The sequence below is a fragment of the Caretta caretta genome, chromosome 19 (genome assembly GCF_965140235.1).
Source record: "Caretta caretta isolate rCarCar2 chromosome 19, rCarCar1.hap1, whole genome shotgun sequence".
Classification (NCBI taxonomy): domain Eukaryota; kingdom Metazoa; phylum Chordata; order Testudines; family Cheloniidae; genus Caretta; species Caretta caretta.
The window spans coordinates 5,950,960-5,973,044 of NC_134224.1; the positions used below are offsets into that span (position 1 = coordinate 5,950,960).

Here is a 22,085-nt window from a genome sequence, read left to right on the forward strand (position 1 = left end):
GCACCGAGGGTCCATAACCAGGTGCAGAACTACGAGTGGCATTGATCCTGCCTATGTACGGGCACTGCACGGACTGCTCTGTGACTCTTCCATCCAGGCTAGGACTTAGGAAGCCTCCGGGCCGTGACACCAGCCAGCTCAGGCAGGGCCAGTTGGTTTGGGGTCTGGAGGCCCAGGGACAGCCATGGCATCTGCCTGTGTCCAGCAGCCCCAAGAGTGGATCCCCTTTCTAATGCTTACAGCCAGGTCTGGTCTCTTCTCGCCCCGCACTGAGAGGCCTAAGGTGGTAGCACAGTCCAGCGGGAGGATCTCAGCCCCCCACTGAGTTAGGGGCCTGGAGTGGATTATGACAGGCTGCTCCCTTTCCTCTCCCATCCTCCACCCAAGCAGCCAGACTCAGTGGTCAGCAGGCACCACGACCTCTGAGGCTCGCTGGCTGGTACCCAGCATCAGGGAATGTGCCAGAGCCAGGGGCGAGGTGGGGGGCTGTGTGCAAGGGGGTGATTGCTCCGGGTAACACGTTGAAGAGGGCAAGGTCCGGGCACCCCCAGGAAGCGACTGTAACATCCCTGAAGCTGCAGAGTTAACAGGGTCCAGTGCTGTGGCAGGTACGGGGTACTTACCGGTGGCCCAGTGATGCTCATCCCCAGAGGTCCGGGAGGACCCACCTCCCCTTTAAGGCCAGGGGATCCCTGTAGGGGAAAAAAAAGAGAGTCACATCTAGGCCAGCCCCAGGGTTGGGGGGAATCTGCTCCTACTGCAGGGGTGGGGTGGAGTCCTCATGGGCCCATGGCACAAGCTGACATGGCTCAAGACCACAGAGTGAAGGCGTGGCTCAGCCCTCCGGGGTCTCCTGGCTTTGACCACTATGCCAGACAGCCCCCCCCCCTTTTCCCTGCATCTCCCAGGAACGTCTCCACTGCAGGGGAAGCACCCAGCCACTGCAGCTGACTTGGCACCTGGTGCAGTTGTTAAACCTGCCATGCTAGGAAGGCTTCCGGCCCACGGCGAGAGGAGGGGTCATTCCTGGGACAGAGTGCAAGGCTGTAAAGGGGCAACCTGGCCTGAACAGCCACCAGCAACAACCCTCACCACCAGAGATGGCCCATGGTGCCGCAGGACGCCAGGGTCAGATGCCAAGTGCCTGGCTCAGAGGTCTGAGCGTGCCATGCACAGAGCTCTGGGGGACACATCATGCCAGGGGATGCTTTCACCCCAGTAGGAGTTAGATTGTCCTCCTGCTTCTGTGTCACTGTTGCCCACCCACAGAACAGTCCCCGCTGGCTCCCTGCTGGGAAGGAGCTTCATTCCCTTGATCTGAGATCATCGTGTTCCTGAGTGCCTCGAGTGCCTACGACCGCGGGGGCATCCGCAGGCAGCACAGCTGGCACTGCAGGGCATCGATGACTGGCCAGCACTAGCCGGTGAGATGCACAATGCCCTGTGTCCTGCGCAGGCCCAGGGCTAGCCCAGCAGGGTGGTGCAGCAGGGCTGGACTGCAGAGCATTGGCAGAGCTGGTAGGGGGCCGCAGCAGAGTTGTAGTCCCAGGGCCTTCGGGCTGGGGGCAGCAGGGGGTGAATAATAAGGACACGGCCCCAGTCCTGAACCCCCCCCCACACACACCCCGTTCCCAACAGGGCCGGGAGCTGGACTCCAGCAGCCCTGGCTTATCCTGCATGCTAAACCCCGGCTACACCATTGTGTCCGGCCACGCTGCCGCCCGCTGGAGCCTCCTGCCCCATGGCTTTGCCCAGCGCCATTCAGTAGCCACCTGCCTGCGCACGCGTGGAGGATATTGGTGCTAACGGCTGGAGCCTGCATGGCTAATAGCCTGAGCGGGGCTGGCTGGGGGCCAAATCACCATCAGGCAGCACTGCAGGCAGGATGGGCTCCACAGGCAGGGAACCCCTGGCCGGAGCCCCGTCACCCAGCCGGACAGACAACAGCTCCTGGCCGGGGATCTGTCACTGCCAGACTGTAGAACAAATCCAGGACAGCACCGCTGCCCCTCAGCCACCCACAGGCACTAGGGGAGAGCTCAGTGCCAGGCTGGGGGCACTCACCTTGGTGCCTTTCTCTCCCACGGCTCCTACCGGCCCTCGAGGTCCAGGGTGTCCCTGGTCGGGAGGCGAAAGACGACAATCAGCAACTCCCTTTGCTTTCCCTGCTTGAGCCAGGCTCCAGAGTGCCTGACGCCACCCGCCTTAGGAGGAAGAGAGTCTTTGCCTCCCTCTAGTGGCTGATCCGTGTCATAGGTTAAGGAGTCTACTACTGCTGCCCGCTAACAGGTATTTGCACAGACGACGACGGGAGTTCAGCTGCCAACTCCCGCTGGAATTTGATGAGACATGGACACCCACGCGCATCATCTCAGGCGAGCCCGTTAGTTGGCAGCAGCGGTAGACTCGTTAACAGAGTACCTGGCCCAGACTCAGTTCTTACCTCGTGCAGGAGAGGCTCACGCTGTTAGATGTGAAGGGGCATGGTTCAGACCTTGCTAACGGCCCAAGCAGGGTGAGTTTAAGCTTCCCACAGTATTCTTGTCAGCAAGTTAAAGAAGTACGGGCTGGATGAATGCACTATAAGGTGGGTAGAAAGTTGGCTAGATTTTCGGGCTCAACGGGTAGTGATCAATGGCTCCATGTCTAGTTGGCAGCCGGTGTCAAGTGGAGTGCCCCAGGGGTCAGTCCTGGGGCCGGTTTTGTTCAATATCTTCATAAATGGTCTGGAGGATGGTGTGGATTGCACTCTCAGCAAATTTGCGTATGATACTAAACTGGGAGGAGTGGTTGATACGCTGGAGGGCAGGGATAGGATACAGAGGGACCTAGACAAATTGGAGGATTGGGCCAAAAGAAATCTGATGAGGTTCAATAAGGAGAAGTGCAGGGTCCTGCACTTAGGACGGAAGAACCCAATGCACAGGTACAGACTAGGGACCGAATGGCTAGGCAGCAGTTCTGCGGAAAAGGACCTAGGGGTGACAGTGGACGAGAAGCTGGATATGAGTCAGCAGTGTGCCCTTGTTGCCAAGAAGGCCAATGGCATTTTGGATGTATAAGTCGGGGCACTGCCAGCAGATCGAAGGACGTGATCGTTCCCCTCTATTCGACATTGGTGAGGCCTCATCTGGAGTACTGTGTCCAGTTTTGGGCCCCACACTACAAGAAGGATGTGGATAAATTGGAGAGAGTCCAGCGAAGGGCAACAAAAATGATTAGGGGTCTGGAACACATGACTTATGAGGAGAGGCTGAGGGAACTGGGATTGTTTAGTCTGCAGAAGAGAAGAATGAGGGGGGATTTGATAGCTGCTTTCAACTACCTGAGAGGTGGTTCCAGAGAGGATGGTTCTAGACTATTCTCAGTGGTAGAAGAGGACAGGACAAGGAGTAATGGTCTAAAGTTGCAGTGGGGGAGGTTTAGGTTGGATATTAGGAAAAACTTCTTCACTAGGAGGGTGGTGAAACACTGGAATGCGTTACCTAGGGAGGTGGTAGAATCTCCTTCCTTAGAAGTTTTTAAGGTCAGGCTTGACAAAGCCCTGGCTGGGATGATTTAATTGGGGATTGGTCCTGCTTTGAGCAGGGGGTTGGACTAGATGACCTCCTGAGGTCCCTTCCAACCCTGATATTCTATGATTCTATGATTCCCCAGGCAGACGTCTGTCGGGGCTGAGGGAGGAGCTCAGGACTTGGCCCAGCACATGGGACCCTCAGGCCCGCTCCCCTCTCGAGGGGCTGCAGGTTCTACAGCTCAGGGTTCCTCCAGCGACTCAGCATGTCTCCAAGCGAGCACGACTCTGAGAACATCGTGTCGTGTAGCGACTTGTGTGGCCCCATGTGCACCAGTGCAGCACAATGCTGGGAGACACTGTTGTGCATCGCACGAGTGGTCCAGACTGGGATTGTGCAGTGGAGTGGCATGCAGAGTAACACAGCACCGTGTGACGCTTCCACACCACTGCAGGTGTTGCGCAGTGTAACCTGTAGCAGCGTTGTGACGTTACCCAGAGTAGGGTTGTGTAACCTTGGCAACCACACCGTCCTATCTGACGGTACAACGTCAGGTAACACAGCCTGGCGTGACACTATGCAATGCAGGGCTGTGTCTGGCATCGTGGAACCTTGCACAGCACAACACTGCGTACCAATGTTGTGTGACACCGCACAGCCTCACTGCCCATTGGCACACCGCGCCCCAGCGTGGCAGGGAGAAGGTTTGATAATATATGGGGCATACTGGGAAATTGGCCCCTTTTCAGGACATATAAACACTCAGCGGTGACAAAGCATATCTCAATTATACGACATGCCAGGCAGGATATACGGGGCCACTCCAGGGACCCGAAACAGCAGCAAAACTCTCAGCCTTGGTCACATTTTTAAGTGTCTGCACGATACGGTTTATGCTGCACGTAACAAATCCTCTTCCCAGCCACCCAACTGGCCCCGGACTCCTCTCCCTTTGCAACTGGGGCTGGTTCTTTGAAAGGGATACTTGATGGAAGAGAAGTCTCCACTCTCCATGCCCCCCACCCACGGAGGGACTGGCAGGGGCCTATTTGTCTTGTCAGGACATTGGAGGGGGAGGAATGAAGGCATACTCACAATAGTCCCAGGTGGGCCTGTCTCCCCGGGCTCCCCCTAAAAGACAGAGAGAATTGGTTGAGTCTCACTCTAGCAGTTGGTTCCAGCATGAAGATAGGGGTGCTGATGGGGGAGCCCACCAGAAAATGGGGAGGTGGTGGTAGGATGCCACCCTCCCCTCTCCCTTCGCAGGGCAGACGTTATTCAGCACGTCAGGGATCAAGCCAAGCCTGATACTTGACTCTCAGCTCTTTTCCTTCCACTCAGGGTTATCCCTGATTCGGGCCACTGGCCTCAGCTGGGTTGGCATCTCCTCTGCCCACCTCACCCCCAAATGCTTCCCCAGGTTCAATGATGTGGCGCAGCAGCAGAAGCAGAGGGAAACCCACAGCTCCAGGCGACCTTCCCAGAAAACACGTGGGACGGGATAAGGCTCTTCTGCAAGGGGGAGGGGGGCTGCAGAGAAGGGTCTTGTGCCCATAGATTGAGAGGGGGCAGCCGAGCAGGGACCTGCGCTGCCTATGTACTGCACTTCAGAAGAAGAGAGACACAGAGGAGCCTGGCCAGCGTGAGGCGCAGGGAGGTGGGTGTGTTTCGAACCAAGCAGGCAGATTAGAAGCGGATCCTGCCACGCATAGGGAGACCGGGGCACTGCCCGAAGAGGAAAGTAATACCAGCCGAGCTTTGCTGGGCCATGGGAGGTGAGCAGCCGCGCTCGCTCAGGGGGTGCTGGAGTCCCGGGGTCAGGGCTGCTGCGGCAGCCAGGGTGGGAGGTGGTGTGGAACCGCCGGGCAATGCCAGAAACAAGGCGAAAAGCAGGGCTGGAGAGAGCAGGGGCTGTGAGGGAAGGGGCGGCGACATGCTGTTCTTTGGGGGATGGTGCTGACCCTGGGCTACCGGCTCGATGCTGAGACTCACCTGCGGACCCTGGGCGCCGATCCCGGGGGGGCCTGGCTCGCCCTAGAGAGACCACAGACGCCGGTGAATGGAACAGCCCCAGCCTTCGGCAATCCCCATATGACAAAGCCCACTTCTGCCCTCACTCACCTGCAGCCCCTTCAGACCAGGGGGCCCCTGAATCCCAGGGAGTCCAGGTTTACCCTAAAAAACACCCGCCCCATAGAACCGTTAGACCAGGTCATTCAGCAGGCAGCGGACGTCTCTTTGATCAGGGACATCGCCGGTGTGGGGGGTGAGCGAGGGGCACTCACGGGTTTCCCAGGCTGTCCAACACCCAACGGGCCACGGTCCCCTTTGGCTCCGGGTTTTCCTGGCACCCCAACCACGTCCGAGAACTCCCCCTGGAGGGTGGGGCAGGTCTCGCAGGCATCTCCCTGCACCGGGGGGATGGAGAAAGGGGCCTGGGTCAATACACAGGAAATGGATACCAGCGCGGCGGCTGGGGACTGAGGGAAGCAGAAACCCCGCACTTTCCCTCCTCTGCAAGTCACGTCCAGGTTGAGCCCAAGGGGGATTTGAACTTGCCACCCTCTGCTTCAGAAAGCGCATGCCTTGCTAACTGGGATAGAGGCAATGGCTCCACAGGGGCAGGACTGCCAGGGACCACGAGAGGGTGGCACGCAGCACCCCCAGCAATGGCTGAGGAGGGCTAGGGAGACGCGTGTCTGGGGGGGATGGTAACCAGCTGTTTGATCCGCACAGTGGACGATTTGCGGAGAGCAAAGATGCCCCTGTATGGAAAGGACACGGGGTGGGGGGAGGATGGGAACAGGGGGAACAGGAAAGCTGCTCCCAGCATGGGAGGGTCTCCCTGTTGCAGGTGGCCCAGAACAGAGAGCAACTTGACCAGCTCACAACGGGGACTGCCGGGAGCAGAGACACTGGCTCCAAGCGGCAGTGTCAGCCTTCGAGAAGGCACAAATTGGAGCAGGATGCAGGGGGGCAGGTGGATCTTGATAGTGGGGGCCAATACTCACCCGTAGCTTCATCCCAGGTCTGCCCCTTAGAGACCTGGGCCCTGGCTGCACTGACCGGCAGAGCTAGCTCTGTGGGAGGGGGGCACTCACCTTTTCACCTTTGGGCCCTGTCGGACCCCTGATGCCGGGGTCACCCGAAAGCCCTGGCAGCCCCACTGAGCCCGGTGTGCCAGGGTCCCCTGGATTTCCTGCATCACCCTGGACAGGAGAGCAGACAAAGAGGATGTGACCCAGAGGATCACAGGAATCCCGGCCCCCTGCCTCCCCTGGGTCTCTGCCCCACCCTCCTTGGAGAGCTGGGTGCCAGCAGCAACAGAGCAAGTGCTAACAGCCTGGCAGCGCCACTCGTGTGATGAGTTGGGGCAGGGCGAAAGTGCTCATCCGCACATTCCCAGCAGGCAGGACTGAGCCAGACCCAGCAGCCCCAGGGACTCCGATTCCCCTAGGAGCAGCGTGCTCAGCCCAGCCCACGACAAGGGAAGCCCCCACAGAAGCAGCTCTGCTGCTATGGGGGCAGGGCAGGGGGATTCCCGCAGCTAGGGACCGTGGGAAGCAGGAGGGGCAGGGAGCATTGCTCAGCGACACTCCTTCCCTCCCTCTCACCTTCTGTCCTTTCAGTCCAGGCTCCCCAGCTTTGCCCTGGGGGAACAAAACACACAAGGGAGGAAGAAACAAGCCAATCAGACCGAAAGGAATGGAGCCAGGTTCCCCCCACCAGAGCCCCCCCGCCCCATTCCCAGGGCAGTGACAGCACCCCTTAACAGAGAGGCCCTGAGGATGAAGCCCAGGAGGGAATCAGGGGTGGGAACATGCCCACAACCCCCAACGCCACTGCCAGCCCGTGCCCCCTGCGCACCAGCTGTAGGAGCAAAGAGCCAGGTGGACAGATGTTGTGCTCGGTGGGGCCTGCCAGTTTGGATTAACCATTTCATTGCTGGTTCATTCAGCACCTTCACTGCCCCTCAGCGCCCCCCCCCGCCCCTCAGCGCCCCCCCCCACCCCAGCACATCAGGCAGCATTGCAATCCCCTCCCCACCATGCCATGCCCTCCCTTTCCTATCCCTTCTCTTCTCTCTTACCTTCACCCCTTCCCCGGCCCTCCCTGCTCTCCCCCCGGATACGCCCTACTGACTCACCTTTCTGCCGGGCGCCCCAGTGCCGGGCAGGCCTGGCTCACCCTTCTCCCCTGGAGCACCAGGCATGGACACTGCGATCGCCTCCCCTTCGAGCGCCTCTGGAGGAGCAAGGCACTGGCCACACGGCTCTCCCTGCGAGGGGCAGGCACCAGGGTCAGAGATTGGGGGAGGATGGGGGGGGGATGGGCCCAGCGTGACCTCCCTGGTCCCTTAGCTATGTTCCCTGGCTCCTTACTGACAGCGGACACTTCAGCAAACTCCGTATGGGCCATTTCAGCCCTGTGGGTCCTTGTGCAGCCCCTGGGAAGGGGGATGGGCACGGTGCCCGGCACCCTTCAGCCCAGAGGGAAACGCTGCTTTGGGCCCTGATCAGCAGCAGCCATGCTATGGCTCTTCAGCAAGACGAGTTTAGAGGGTCTCAGGCCGGGTCCTAGTGGGACAGCTCGCAAGAGCCACCGTGGTAAGCGGCTGCCTCCGGAACAGTGCCCCGGAACCGGAGCTCCTGGCTCAGCCCTCCAGCTAAGGGGTCGTGGGGGGCGCTCCTCCCTGCGGGCCCTGCTCTGTGGCTGGAGGGAGTCCAGGAGGTACCAGCTGGCTCAGAGCTCCACGGAGCTCACAGGGCAGAGGGATTTCATCCTCGCTTCACTGCTGTCACCCAGGAGCTGGGCCAGCCCGTGGGCTGGAGATCCCACCCTGCCTTATACAAAATGGGGCTACCCATGCCTGGGCGGGGGGTACCTGGCCACCCAATCAGAGCTGTCCGCTCACGTCGGTGACCACGCCGTGCACAGGTAGAGGTGGGGGTGGGTGGCAGGACCCTGGCCCCTGGAGACCCCTGGTTTTGCTGGTGGGGAAGGTGAGCCAGGCCAGCCTGGCTTTATGTTCTGGCCAAGGCGCCCGTCTCACGCACCAGCTGGGAGGTTTTTGAGCCACATCAAGTGGCTGTAACGCCTGCACTGGGGATGCACCGCCATGGAGGAGCTGGGGGGGGCACTCGGATGAGGAAGGGGACTCTCGGGAGACACCCTCCCACCCCAAAACAGCTGCCGGGAGGGAGTTTCCATAAGAGGCTCAACAAGGGCACAGCTCTAGGGGTGAGCTGGGTGGGAGAGCATCCCTGGCCTTCTCCTTCTGGAACAAGGGTTTCCAGGATCTCACCTTCTCTCCTTTCAGTCCTGCAGGCCCAGTGTTCCCTCTGTCACCTGGAATCCCCTGCAGAGGTGAGACAGGTCCCTATAAAGCTCTGCTCATACACGTACACACACCTACATGCATACACAACAGGCCCCTGCAAACCCACACATGAACACCCACCCCTACGTGCATACACAACAGGCCCCTGCAAACCCACACATGTACACACACCCCTACGTGCATACACAACAGGCCCCTGCAAACCCACACATGAACACACACCCCTACGTGCATACACAACAGGCCCCTGCAAACCCACACATGAACACACACACCTACTTGCATACACAACAGGCCCCTGCAAACCCACACATGTACACCCACCCCTACGTGCATACACAACAGGCCCCTGCAAACCCACACATGTACACACACCCCTATGTGCATACAGAACACACCCCTGCAAACCCACACCTGTACACACACACCTTCACGCACACACGAGAGGCTCTTGCAATCCCAAAAGTACACACACCTATGCGCACACACAACAGACCCTTGCAAACCCACACATGTAGACACACTCCTATACGCGCATGCGACAGGCCCCTGCAATCCCATACACACACATTCTCTGTGTATGCACTCGGGACCTCCTGGTGATCCGATCCATGTCTCTGTCAACCCGCGCTCTGCACGGATTCGCTGCATTCACAACACGTTACTGACGCTGCTCTCAGGTGCCTCGGGAGCCTCTGCTGTGGTTGCCAGTGGGGCAACGAACAGCTCCCCACAAGAGGGCGCCCCACCCAGCCCTAGGGCATCCAGCTCCTGTACTCACAGGTTTGCCGGCCGGTCCCGTCTTTCCGACCTCCCCCTAGGAAGCAAAGCAGAGAGTGCGGGTGGTCAGGCCCAGAAGAAGGGAGGGAGGAAGACAGTGACCACACAGACCCAGCGCTGCAAACGAGTGCAGGGCGAAGAGGTTCGCAATGCCAGGAGTTTAGGTTCGGTGCGTCCTCAGCCTGGTTCAGGGCGCCACCAGAAAGCCGCCGGTTGCCAAAGCTAGGTCGGGGAGGCCCAGCTGGCAGAGTCCCCTCCCCAGCAGGGAGATGTGGCCCCTCGGTGCTGCCCGCGTGGGGCGAAGGGAGCAGGGCAGGGAGCCAGGGTAGGGCCTGAGAAGTTTGGGGCAGCAGTGAAGGCAACATTGTTATCCGCAGTGCAAAGAGAGCTACGGGGAAGGGCCAGGCAGGGTTTGCTGTAATGGATCCAACCTCCCACGTCCAGGGTTTAACCCTTCGCGTTCAGAAACCCTCCACCCCCAGGGGAAGCCGCAGGCAGAAGGATGAGGGGACTCACCTGCTGCCCCTTGGATCCGGCCAGCCCAGGGGCCCCGGCTTTACCCTGCAATCCAAGCAAAGAAACCAAGTTACCCATCCAGCAGGAGGATCCCAAGGAGCCCAGCACAGCCTTTTGCAAACCTGCAGAGTGGGGAGCCCCTAGGAATGAGCCAGGGAGGGAGCAAAGAGTTCATCCCCAGCTGGGCCAAGGCAACAGGGAGGGAAGGGGAGAAAAGGGGCACCAGGTGCCAGGCTTCTTAAGGTGGTGGGGGGAAGAGGAAAGGGCAAGAGGCTAAAACACCCGTGGGGATGGGGGCACAGACCCTAGGGGGTTGGAGCAGAGATGAGGGTAGCAGCCAGGTTTGGATACGATACTCTCTGGGGTTGGATTTAGGCCCATCTTTGCAAGGGAGGAAGCTCAAGAGCTTTCCCCTGAGCTGAGACCCCTCATGGGCGTGACCCGCCCTGCAGGACCAGCCTGCGTCCCCCTCTCTAGTGACTGTTCCATGTTTTCTACAGCTGCTTGCCAGGGGACTCCCTCCTTTGGCTCCAGCAGTCAGAGGCCCAAGATCTGAGCACAGATGCTCGGCGGGATCTGACCCCACTGGGAGGCCAGCCAGGAGGCTGGCTACACACGGACCCCCAGGGGCTCAGCTCCAGTGGGTTAGTGCAGGTAGGGAGAGCTGGGGAAGCTGAATGTCCCTGGGGAGGACAGGAGATCAGGGCTGAGAGGAGCCTTCTAATGACCTCTGCAGAGCTGTGTGGGCAAGGCTCCTTTGGCTGTTTGAAGGCTGGGGCGCTGGGCCCGTTTCCTCCCTCCGGGCAGGTGGGGTCTGGCAGCTTTTACCATCTGGCTCCACTCCCTTTCTCCCCTCCCTCACTACACACCAGGGGCCTGCAGCCTCCTCTGCCTCCCACAGGATGGGGAGCCAGATCCGCCTTCCATGCCCCACTCAGGCTGTCCCCAGCAGTGTCTCAGCCCCTCTTTGGCTGGGATCAGGCCTGTGTGGGTACATGCCCACACCCCGGGGACTCTGCCCGGCACAGCCTCTAGCCTGCCCCGCCTCATGCTCGAGACCCAAGGAGCAGGGCGTGTACTTACCGGCAGCCCGGGCAGCCCGATCCCTGGGGACCCTGGCTCCCCTTTGGGCCCCTCCTTCCCCGGGAGCTGGTCGGAGCTCTGCAGCATGGAGGCGAGAGCGACGGGATTGCACGACACGCACGGGGCACCCTAGGGAAGGAACCAAACGGCGCTGGGTCAGACAGGCTCCCAGTGCCTCTGCGAGCCATAACAGGGTAAAGGCTGCAGGCCAGACTCGGGGCTCCTCTTCGGAGGGGTGGTGACCGTCGACAGGGCCTGCGATCCGAGAGGAGAAGGGGGCCGACGACACTAAGGATGGGCAGGAGATTTGAGGGACCTGGGCACTCACCTTCTCTCCTTTTATTCCATTGATGCCAGGGTCTCCCTGAAAGAAGCAGACACACACAGGGTGTCAGAGGCAGGATGCAAAGCCCGACGCTTGCTGCCTTCAAAACACTCTTCAGCCAGCATTCCCAGCGGGACACTGGGAGAGAGGAAGCTGCTGCTGGAGGGTTGGGATGTGCAAACGCTGCTCCCCTCTACTGGACAGAATACGAAGTGTTCAGCAGTGTGTGTCACAGGCCCTATAGTGCTAACAGATATGGGCGATTCTCCTGTAGCTCACACGGTAGGGAAGCAGGAAGATCTGCCTTAGCCAACGATAGCAGGGCAGCAGCTGCTGACTTGACAGCTGTCCTGCAGCTGGTGCGGGAGCCTGGGTCAGTCCCAGCATAACAGATCTCTGCCCTTCTCCCAGACCAGCACGGCCGTGGACTCACCATCGACTATTACAGACAAATCGAAGGCTTCCCCAGACTAGGGAAATGTGCCCAGGGTAACTATAGGGACATGGCTACGTTGCTGGGGCAGATGTGCTGCCCTGGTGCAAGAAGGGGGTTGGCATCAGAATGACTCCCCCGTAATTTCCCGGGGGTGCATTGGTGGAGCCACATCAGTGCAAAACCCCTCCAGTATGGAGGGAACATTAGTTTCAGACCCTCCCCTTCACTGTGGGAGGGGTGAAGAAAGACCATTCTGAATCCCGCTCCCCCATCCATTGCCCTCCTCTTGGGGGAAACCCAGCAGTGCCCCAGCTCCCTGCTCCTATCCTTCTGAGAATAGAGCCAAAGGGACGAAATGCTCAGGGTCCCGCTGACTGCCAGATCTGGGGTCGGGAAGGAATCTTTCCGCAGACCCTGGGGTTTCTTTTCCGCCTTCCTCTGCAGCATGGGGCACGGGTCACTCGGAGGGGCGGATTCTCCGTAACTTGACGTCTTTAAATCCTGACTGGAGGACGTCAGTGACTCAGCCAGAGGGTCTGGGTCTGTTACAGGAGTGGGTGGAGGAGGTTCTGCGGCCTGCCACGTGCAGGAAGTCAGAGGAGATCATCACGAGGGTCCCTCTGGCGTTAAAGTCTCTGAGCGACAGTCATCGCCCTGGGGGTCAGAGCCCTGCTGGGCCAGAGGGGCCCCCAGCACAGCCCTCGCTGCTCTCCACGGGCAGACAGGAAATGCTACAACAGCACGGCTAGAACCGAGGCGTCAATTCTCTGAGGCACCCACCCTGTTGCCTTTGGGTCCGGGGAGCCCTGCCTTGTCCTGCAGGGGGGAAAACAAACAGGTGAGACAAACAGAAACGCCCTGCGGCTGCACCTCGGCCAGGACTCCAGGCTCAAGCCGACTGCCCTACACCCCGAGCGGTCGCCGGGACGCGTGTACATTGCTCCATCTGGTACGGTGCTTCCCGCTCGAGGCTGCACTAAGCCCCATCAATGCTCTCTGCCCCCCGAATGTCCCACCGGCCCCTCACTCCCATTGCATCTGCTGGCCTCTCTCCTGGAGGGGAGCCAAGGGGACGCCCCAGGGGCCCATCGCAGGAGCTGGATGGCGACTCATGAGCAGGATCGGGAAGGACCCTGCAGACGGAACCTGGATGGATAATGGGATGGCTAGAGTTGGGGGATGGGAAGATTAAGAAGTGGGATCCCAGGCCCTCCCCCTGAGTCTGCCTTTGTGGTATCAGCTCTGGGCTGGGTTGCAAGCCAGGAGGGCTGATTCCCTGGGTCCTGCTGACTTGGGGGTCCAAGAGCTGAGAACAGGCAGGAAAGTTCGGGCCCGATCCTGCCTCTAACCCAGACCCCAGCACAACCTCCTCCTTGACCCCATTACCAGAGAGAGCAAGGTTGGGGGAAGGCTGGGCGCAAGGCCTATCCATAGTCCTAGGTGACAGTGTGGGGCGGGGAGACGGGTGTGCCCGGGGTCATCTGGGGGTAGTGCAGGGGACCCTGGTTTGCATGAGGCCGTGCTCTAGTTAGGCAGCCAAACAGGGAGAGGTAACACCCCGGCAACTCAGTGCACGAGCGAACACCACCTCCTTCCACCACCCCCTCCTTGCCCCCGCCCTCGTTTCAACCCTCCGCTCCCCATGCATGGATGTGGGGACGGTCACCCGGCTCCCGGCACAGAGGGCGCGTGGGTTCTCCGCTCAGGGGCACGGCAGCGCGTTCAGACTCACCGAGAGCCCCGCTTTCCCCGGCACTCCAGGCTCTCCTTTGGATCCCGGCTTTCCCGGGAGGCCGACAGCATGCGTCATCCCCTCAGGGATGGTGGGGCAAACTTCGCATGGATCCCCCTGTGGGAGAGAGGAGATACTGAGACATGGGCCATGGCCCCGGGGGCCCTCGAGTTTTGTTTTTGGGAGCCGACATTGCGTCCACGCGGGGTGTTGACCCCGCGATCCCACAGCACAACTGATGTAACAATGGACCTGGCCCAAACCACCCTGAGCTTTGGACCCAGATCCCAACCTTGGACCAGCACCAGGCGAGCCAGTCAGGATCCCTCAATAGCCCCGGGGCAGGGGAAAACCGAACGTAGGCCAGAGCAGGGTCAGAGGATGGGGCAGCTTCTGGCCAGAGATTCAGGCTCTGAGGGGTCTTTCTGGGCAGCACCCAAACACTCAGGACTGAATGGGACGGAGAACCCAGGCAGGGCTCAGAGAAGCTGGCTCTTGAGTTCCTGGTCCTTGGTGCTGCCTGGATCCACTTCATCTCACCCTCCTTTCCCCAGAAAGGGGCCTGGAGTGGGGAGGCAGCTCCATGGAAGGTCTCCGGCTTCTAAGCTTCCCCTAGCAGGCAGACGTGGGAAGGCCCCACCTTGACCCCAGAGGCAGCTGCCTCATCTGCAGAGCCCCATGGTGCACAGAACAGAAACCAGCCCCCCTGCCCAGCGCCAGGCCCCTGTGTGGTACCCACCTTGTCTCCCTTCAGGCCTGGGACCCCTGGCTTGCCCTGTGTGGGGGGAGGGAAGATGCTGGTTAGCTTAGGCCGAGCTGCTGAGCAAACCCAGTCCCAAGGCCTGGGCTGCAATGGGATAGAGGGCAGCAGCCAGACCCTGCCCCGGATCAGCCCGGCAGAGCGATAGGGTGAGCGTCACCAAATCCAGTCTAGTGTTGTGCAACCAAAGGAACGACTAGGTGTGCAAAGCCTCCACACAGCTCTGCCAGTGCCCCTCAGTCCTGACCCACAGCTCCCTGCTGCCCCAGCCCTGAGCTCACCCACCCCCTCCCCATCCAATGCCCTTCAGTCCTGACCCACAGCTCCCTGCTGCCCCAGCCCTGAGCTCACCCACCCCCTCCCCAGCCAATGCCCTTCAGTCCTGACCCACAGCTCCCTGCTACCCCAGCCAAAGCCCCTCAGTCCTGACCCACAGCTCCCTGCTACCCCAGCCCTGAGCTCACCCACCCCCTCCCCAGCCAATGCCCTTCAGTCCTGACCCACAGCTCCCTGCTACTCCAGCCAATGCCCCTCAGTCCTGACCCACAGCCCCGGGCTCTCCCCAAGCAGCTCTGCCAATGCCCCTCGCTCCTGACCGGCAGCACTCCGTTGTTTCAGCCCCAGGCCCCCCAACCCACTCCCAATGCACTTCCCTCTTATGCTGCAGGCCTGAGTCGTCTCCACACGGCTCTGCTGATGCCCCTCACTCCTGACCTGCACCCCCTCTCCTTGCCACGGCGGTGCTGGGCCAGCCCCGAGGAGAGCTCCCCCATGACACGCAGGAACGTGTGCGGAGCAGGTGGCCCCCCAATGGGGAGCGGGCTGGGCTCAGACGTTCTGGCCTTCCAGGCCCAAGAGCTAAACTTGAACGCAGCTCTCCAGAGGAGAGGCCGGGGTGTGAGCAACAAGCCACGTGTCTCACAGCCAGGGAGGGTCACAGCCGGGGGGCCTCTGCACCGAGATACAGGCTGTCCCAGCCCTCGCCCTTGGGCTGGGCTCACGGCCCATTTCTGCCTTCCCCACCCAGCCCAGGCAGGCAGCCACACGCTGCCCCCCCAGCCCTCCAACGCCCGCCCCGCCTCCATGCTACTTACGGGCTTCCCCGTTGAACCTCCGGGTCCAGGAGATCCAGAGTTACCCTAGAAACAGAGGCCAGAGAAACACAAACAAACTGAGCGGGGCCAGGGGCCTGGGCTCTGCCCAACAGCAGTGTCGATACCCCTGGATCCTACCCTGTCCCCTGCTCGTCCTGCCCCGGGCCCCTGCCCACCGCCCTGCCGATGCCCCTCAGTCCTGCCCCGGGCCCCCTCCCACAGCCCTGCCGATGCCCTGGGCCCCCTAACCACAGCCCTGCCAATGCCCCTCAGCCCTGCCCTGGGCCCCCTGCCCACCACCCTGCCGATGCCCCTCAGCCCTGCCGCGGGCCCCCTGCCCACAGCCCTGCCGATGTCCCTCAGTCCTGCCGCAGGCCCCCTGCCCACCGCCCTGCGATGCCCCTCAGTCCTGCCCCGGGCCACCTGCCCACCGCCCTGCGATGCCCCTCAGTCCTGCCCCGGGCCCCCTGCCCACAGCCTTGCCGATGCCCCTCAGCCCTGCCCTGGGCCCCCAGCCCACTGCCCTGCCGATGCCCCAGGCCCCCTACCCACTGCCCTGCCAATGCCCCGGGCCCCCTACCCACAGCCCTGCCGATGCCCCGGGCCCCCTGCCCACAGCCCTGCCCTGTGCACACTAGAAAGCCCTGGTGTTGATCAAAGTGAAGAACGAGCTCATTACACTACATAAATCACCAAGCCCCCCGCACGCCTTCTGGCGTCACCATGGAGACGTGCCAATCACAGCCTGGCAATGGAGCAGGGGCCTCAGGCTCATTTGGGGACAGGGAACAGCAGTGGGCAGCAAGGTTCCCTGGAGAGGAGTCAGAATCCAATTTCCACCCCATCAGGAATCCCCCAGGACCCCAGAAGCCCTGCCTAACCCCCAGGGGGGAATCCTAGAGCATCGGCCAGACCAGCCGCCCAGTTACTCTGGCAATGGCCCTTTCCCCCGTGGCAGGATGGGGATGGATGCAATGGGCAGCATCACACGCACTGCCAGGAGACTCCCGCTCCTCTGAATGCAGGCAAAGGTCTGAGCCTCCGGCCCGCGGGGAACGTTCTGCCCAGCCAGGCCCGTGCACTGGGACAGCGAGAAGAGGCGCGGCTTGAGCGATAAACCTGCCTCTGCTGGGCCTCTCAGACAGACAAAAATCCCTGTAAGAAACAGCAGCCCGCCATCCCCCCATTGCCCCTCTGGGCTCCCTGCTCCAGCCTCCCGCACCTTTCGCCCAAACATCGCACGGCAGCTGGGAACCTTTTCATCGCACAAGCAGGGGAAGCAACCGCCAGTGCAAGTACCCAGCCCCCTTCCGCCACGGCTCAGGCTCACGGTGCCCTGGAGGAGCGGCACGGGGCAGCGCTCGGCCCTCTGCTGTGCCGCCTGGCCAAGGGCACGAATGCCCAGTGGTGCTTGCTGCACCGCCCCACAGGGAGGGTCCCGGAGTCGCGGTGACACTCCACCAGCTGGAGCAATTGGAGCCTGGGGCCCTGCTCCAGCTCGCTGCCCCGCACGCCAGGGAAGGGAGGGGCATGGTGCCACATCAGCACGTACGAGGCTCTCTCCAGCCTGGAGCGCGGGATGCTGCTCCTACCAGGCGGGGGCTGCTAGGTGTCTACCCTCTGTGAGTTCCCAGCCCATGGGGCAGGAGCAGGGGAGGGAGCTTAGAGCCCATGGAAGTCAGGGGAGAGAGTCAGGCCCAGAGCTGGGCAAGCTCTTCCCAGGTCCTGGGCCCAGGCACATGACAGACAGCCCACGGACTGGACAGAAGGGGCCAGTGTAACCCATGTGCACTACGGTGAGATGCGCCTAGAATTATCTGAGAGACTGATGCCAGCACATCTTAACCCTGGCCTGCAGCCCCCCTGCTCCTGGGCTCCAACCCTGGGCTCCACCCCCCGCTCTGCCAATGCACCTTAACCCTGGCCTGTAGCCCCCCTGCCCCTGCCATTCCAACCCTAGGCTCCTTCCCCTGCTCTGCCGACGCACCCGAGTCCCAGTAACGCCTCCTGGATTATTCCTTATTTCCCTCCGGGGTGCGAGGGGGCAGCGTGCAGTAGAGGAGACGCTTGGGGCACAGGCTGGGCCGGAGAGCAAGGGAAGCAAAGCATCCAAGGGGGGGGGGCCACACAGCACCTTGCTGCGTCCCAGTAGTAAGTGGGTCCCTGCTCTAGCAGCGAACACGGGGGCATCCTCACGGGTCCCTTGTGCTCACTGCCGCCCTGACAAGGGAGGGGTCGAATCTGGGCCGGTACGAGTCTGGCCACCGAGTGGTGAGGGAAGAAAAGTCCGACTGGCCTCCGCAGGGACACGAGACCGGGGGGGAAACAGGCAGCAAGGTCAAGGGTTTAAACCAGAGATGGGCCCCGTTCAGGACACCTCCCCTGAGCTCGGGAGAAGATCAGAGTCGGCTCCAGACTTAGCAGCTGTGGCTGTCTGAAGTTCAAGCTCATGTCCAGGTCAGACCTGACCCCATGGGCACGCTGGGTCACTAGATGCGGCTGCACTTACTTTTTCTCCTTTAGGACCTGGGGGGCCACCGGGGTCACCCTGAAATTAACAAGAGAGAGAGAGAGAGGTCAGCGAGTTCCCTTCTAGATGGAGCTGCACACCCCAAAGGAGCAGCCAGGCCTCCCCGCAACCTGCTGAGCAGTACGTCAGCAAGGCGGTGATATGCCCTCAGCTCGCCCATACGGCGACAGAACGGCCTGAAATTCCATGCGGCCCGTTGACCGACAGGATTGTTGAGGCCCAGCTCACTCTTGCAGAGGCCAGCAGCCGTGAACAGCAGACGCCCCAGGAGGGAAGCTTCTGCAGACCGGACAATGTGGAGTTCAGGGAAGTGAGGAGAAGCAATGGAACCAAATCCTTACTGTTTTCCCTGGAAGTCCTCTCCCTGGAGGACCTGGTAACCCCGGGGGGCCTGGCTCACCGGCTAACCCCTCGGGTCCAACGAACCCCGGATCGCCCTAAAACACAAACATAGCTGTGAGCCTGGCCTCTCCATCGGCACAGCCTTCAAATCCCCAGTCACAATTCCCCCCACCCCGAGCCCGCAGCATGGTACCTTCTGTCCCTTCGGCCCCACCACACAGATCTCTCCAGGCCGGCCCTAGCAGGAGAAGGAAAGCAGGGGTTAGAACATTGTAAGCGCTTTGGGCACCATCTTTCTCTGCTGTGTTTGTACAGCACCTTGCACAGTGGGGCTGTGACTGGGACTCCTAGGTGCTACCATAATACACCTCATCAATAATCACAACAACGAGCTCCCAGAAGGTGTCCCACAGGCACCGAGCAGTGCACGGCCCCTGGCACAGATCACAGCATGAAACTGTCTTTGTCCTTTGTCATTAAAAAATACGGGTTGATCTGTTTTCTAAGGCTTCTGGGGCTCCCAGAGAAATGCATCAAACTGATCCTAAAAGGAAGAAGGAGCCATTGTATCCTCTCACATATACACAGCACCCTCTATCCTGAGGGATCTCAAACCTCTTTGCCATATTTCGTAAGGATCACTCGGCCACTCGTGGAATGCGGCCACCTCTGGGGTGGACTGTGGGAGCTGTTTTGCAGCACCCAGCAACACCATTCAGCAGTGTGGCACGGGATGTGAAGAATCCCTCCCCCAGCTGAGACAACAGGGAATTTAGGGAGGTGGAATATGACTAGGCAGCTGGGAATTTGTGGGATCTTGATTGAACACAGGCCCTCAGGGCTGCAGATTTACGTCTCCTCTCCAGGGAAAGCCCTCTTGTGCCTGAGCTCAGTCATGACTCAGCGACCCATTAGAGCCGCTGGGTGCTCTCAGAGCCCTGCAGCATCGCTGGGTTGGGACATCGTCACCAGCTAGAACAGGGAGTGGATGCAGCAGAGACGGTAGGAATCTGAACGTCTCTCCAAGGCTAGCAAGGAACTGGGAAACCACAAGGAAACTCCTGGGAAAGCGCCAGCATGTGCTGGATCCCGCAGCCCCAGGGCAGATTGAATAAAAGGGGAGAGGGGGCACACGGTGCAATGAACAACTTACGTCGCGCCCCGGCATCCCGGGATTCCCTTGGACACCTCCATCTCCCTTCTCGCCTTTCTGCCCCTTGAGAAGCAATCCAGAAAACTGCCCATCAGAGGAGAATCCAGTGTCCTGGCTGTCCCCACTCCTCAGACCCCGGAGCTGCCTCTGCCCCACAACCTTCTGCATTGCCTCTTCTCACCCGCACTGGGAGACGGCAGCCTCCATGCCCCCCAGCTCACAGCAAGCACCGTTAGCACATCGAGCATCCCTGTTCCCTCTCGCACGCCAGCCGCTGGCGCCCTCCCTGCCCCTTTCCCCCAGTTCCAGACCTTGCTTTTCCCAACCCCTTTTCGCCTCCTGGGCTCCTCTCCCAAGCAGGAGGAGATGCCTTCCTGCAGAAGAGCCACCCACTGCAAAGCGGGGAGAAGCCTCCACCGGGACCTTCCCTTCCTGGGCCCTTGCCCTGCCGACTGGGAGAGCGAGTTACCTTCTGCCCATCAGCTCCGGTCGCTCCTGCTAGGCCCTGTTTGCAATAGAAACAAGGTGGTTAACCGGGCCTCTGCCTCCGCTTGGCCATTAATGCCCAGCCCCATTCAGGATTCACTTTGCAGCAGAGCACTCAGTGATGCGCCCCCTGGATGCACAGAGAGTGTCACTATGCCCGCCCCCCCCCCCCCCCCCCAAGGATCTGGCTAATAAATATTTATCTCCCACAAGATAAATTTGGCCACCACAGAGCACAACATCTGAGCGGCATTTATTAGGATACGGGAGGATATTAAGCCTTGGCAGGGCTGAGAGACAGGGGGGAGAGGGGAGGCAGATCTCTCCTGCTGCAAAGAGCGGGAGTCACAAGGAACTGGAGGTCAGAGCTGAGCCCTTGGAGAAGGTAAAGAGGGTGCCAGACACCGCTAGTTGTGACGTTCAGGGCCAGATCCTGAGCTGGGGTAATGGCACAGCTCTGCTCAAGTCAGTGGGAGTGGCGCTGGCTGTAACTCCCTGGCTGGAGTTGGCTTATTGACTCCGATGAAGTTGCAAGCAGCATTTGGCCCAGTATATTCCAGAGCCGTTTCTGGGAGCAGGACCAGATCCTCAGCTGGCGTAAATTGGTGTCACTCCTTTGACATTTTGCCCATTTACACCCGCTGGGTCTACCACTGGCTTTCAAGACCTCATCTAGGCCTAGGTGGCCCCAGTCAAGCCCCTAGTGGAAACAGGCTCCCCGAAACGGTGGCCAAGCCGGAGGCGCTGCACCCCCGGTAGGGCTGAGCGGTGGGTACTGCTGCAGGGAGCCCCTGGGCAGCACGGCAGAGAGAGGCCGACGGGGACAACGCTGACCCTCTGTCGCCAAGAGGGAGGAGAGATGGCACTGGGAGGAGACGGGGGGGGGGCAGTTTAAGGGGCCAACCATGCAGATAAGCTTTACTCACCAGGTCTCCTTGCTCCCCCTTCTCTCCCTTCGGCCCCTCCATGCACTTTGGAGAGAAAAGGAACAAGGGGCGGCTTAGAAGAGGGTAGTGCAAGGCAGCGTGCGGTGCCAAGGGTGGCCAAGCCCCCCGGGGGATGCCTCCCCCAGGGGATGCCTCCCCCAGGGGACTGCCCGGAAAGGAGAGAGGTGCCTCACCTGCAAGGGGCCGTCGGGGGAGCTCTGGATGCAGTCCAAGCCCTGCGGGAGGAAGGGAGATGCTCAGAGGGAGGAAGGAGACGGGGCTGCCTGGGGCCGGGCTCAGGAGGGGTGCGGAAGGCAGAAATGGGCCCTGCACGGCCAGGAAGTTCCTTCGCCATCGGCATGATAACGGGCCAAGCTCCCAGGCTTTGCGGCCTAGGCCCACCCCTGGCTGCAGCCCCTCTTGGCTGGTCATGGCTGGAGGCTGGGCTTTCCCTCCCCTGCACTGGGAGAGACCCCCAATCTCTGGAGCAGGCCCAGGCCCCGTGGAGGAGTCCGATACAGACCGGCCTCAGGCTGCTCATGTCACCATCCCCCTGGGCCACCCAGGGGGATTAGTGGGTAGAGAGATGGGAACCGGGGGCCATGGGAGTAAGGGCCGGGTGGGGCACAGGGTGGGGACCCAGAGCCATCCCACCCGGCCGTCCTTCACAGGAGAGCGTCACACGGCACGGGGCTCAGCCAGCCGGCACATGAGGCGCCTGGGGAAGCTCCCGGCGGCCGTGACACAGCAGCTGCTAGAGGGGATTCCCAGTGTGCACATGGCGGCCGTCTCCCCAGATGGGCCCGTCGCCCCCCAAGCTGGGCGGCTATGTCTCCTCACGCCGGGCGCATCGACACCACTCACGCGCTCGCCTCTCTCCCCCTTTGAGCCGGATGTCCCAGGGAGTCCGCGTTCTCCTTTGCCCCCCTGCAGGAGAGAGGGGCAGTCCCATGAGAGGCATCTGTGTTGCACAGGGGAATACATGCCCCCTGCAAGTGCACACAGCCCCAGACGCACACGGACGAACACGGATGCAGCATGTATGGACACACACGGACAAACACAC

General features: G+C 61.0%; 1 protein-coding gene across 7 annotated transcripts in view; it reads right to left on the reverse strand.

The window, feature by feature from the left end:
* COL16A1 (collagen type XVI alpha 1 chain) overlaps positions 1-22,085 on the reverse strand; it is a 92,846-nt gene that overhangs the window by 29,795 nt on the left and 40,966 nt on the right. For all 7 annotated transcript variants that reach the window (XM_075121382.1, XM_075121381.1, XM_075121386.1 and 4 more), the window contains 26 exons: positions 21,884-21,946; positions 21,214-21,255; positions 21,020-21,064; positions 20,077-20,112; positions 19,608-19,670; positions 18,648-18,692; positions 18,454-18,549; positions 18,092-18,130; positions 15,583-15,627; positions 14,468-14,503; positions 13,729-13,845; positions 12,777-12,812; positions 11,564-11,599; positions 11,236-11,364; positions 10,153-10,197; positions 9,638-9,673; positions 8,821-8,874; positions 7,663-7,794; positions 7,130-7,165; positions 6,617-6,724; positions 5,801-5,923; positions 5,637-5,690; positions 5,508-5,549; positions 4,611-4,646; positions 2,065-2,118; positions 624-692 (listed from right to left, as the gene is read on the reverse strand). In XM_075121382.1, coding sequence (XP_074977483.1) covers positions 624-692; positions 2,065-2,118; positions 4,611-4,646; positions 5,508-5,549; positions 5,637-5,690; positions 5,801-5,923; positions 6,617-6,724; positions 7,130-7,165; positions 7,663-7,794; positions 8,821-8,874; positions 9,638-9,673; positions 10,153-10,197; positions 11,236-11,364; positions 11,564-11,599; positions 12,777-12,812; positions 13,729-13,845; positions 14,468-14,503; positions 15,583-15,627; positions 18,092-18,130; positions 18,454-18,549; positions 18,648-18,692; positions 19,608-19,670; positions 20,077-20,112; positions 21,020-21,064; positions 21,214-21,255; positions 21,884-21,946 — 1,617 coding nt within the window. The remainder of the gene's footprint in view (positions 1-623; positions 693-2,064; positions 2,119-4,610; positions 4,647-5,507; positions 5,550-5,636; positions 5,691-5,800; positions 5,924-6,616; positions 6,725-7,129; positions 7,166-7,662; positions 7,795-8,820; positions 8,875-9,637; positions 9,674-10,152; positions 10,198-11,235; positions 11,365-11,563; positions 11,600-12,776; positions 12,813-13,728; positions 13,846-14,467; positions 14,504-15,582; positions 15,628-18,091; positions 18,131-18,453; positions 18,550-18,647; positions 18,693-19,607; positions 19,671-20,076; positions 20,113-21,019; positions 21,065-21,213; positions 21,256-21,883; positions 21,947-22,085) is intronic.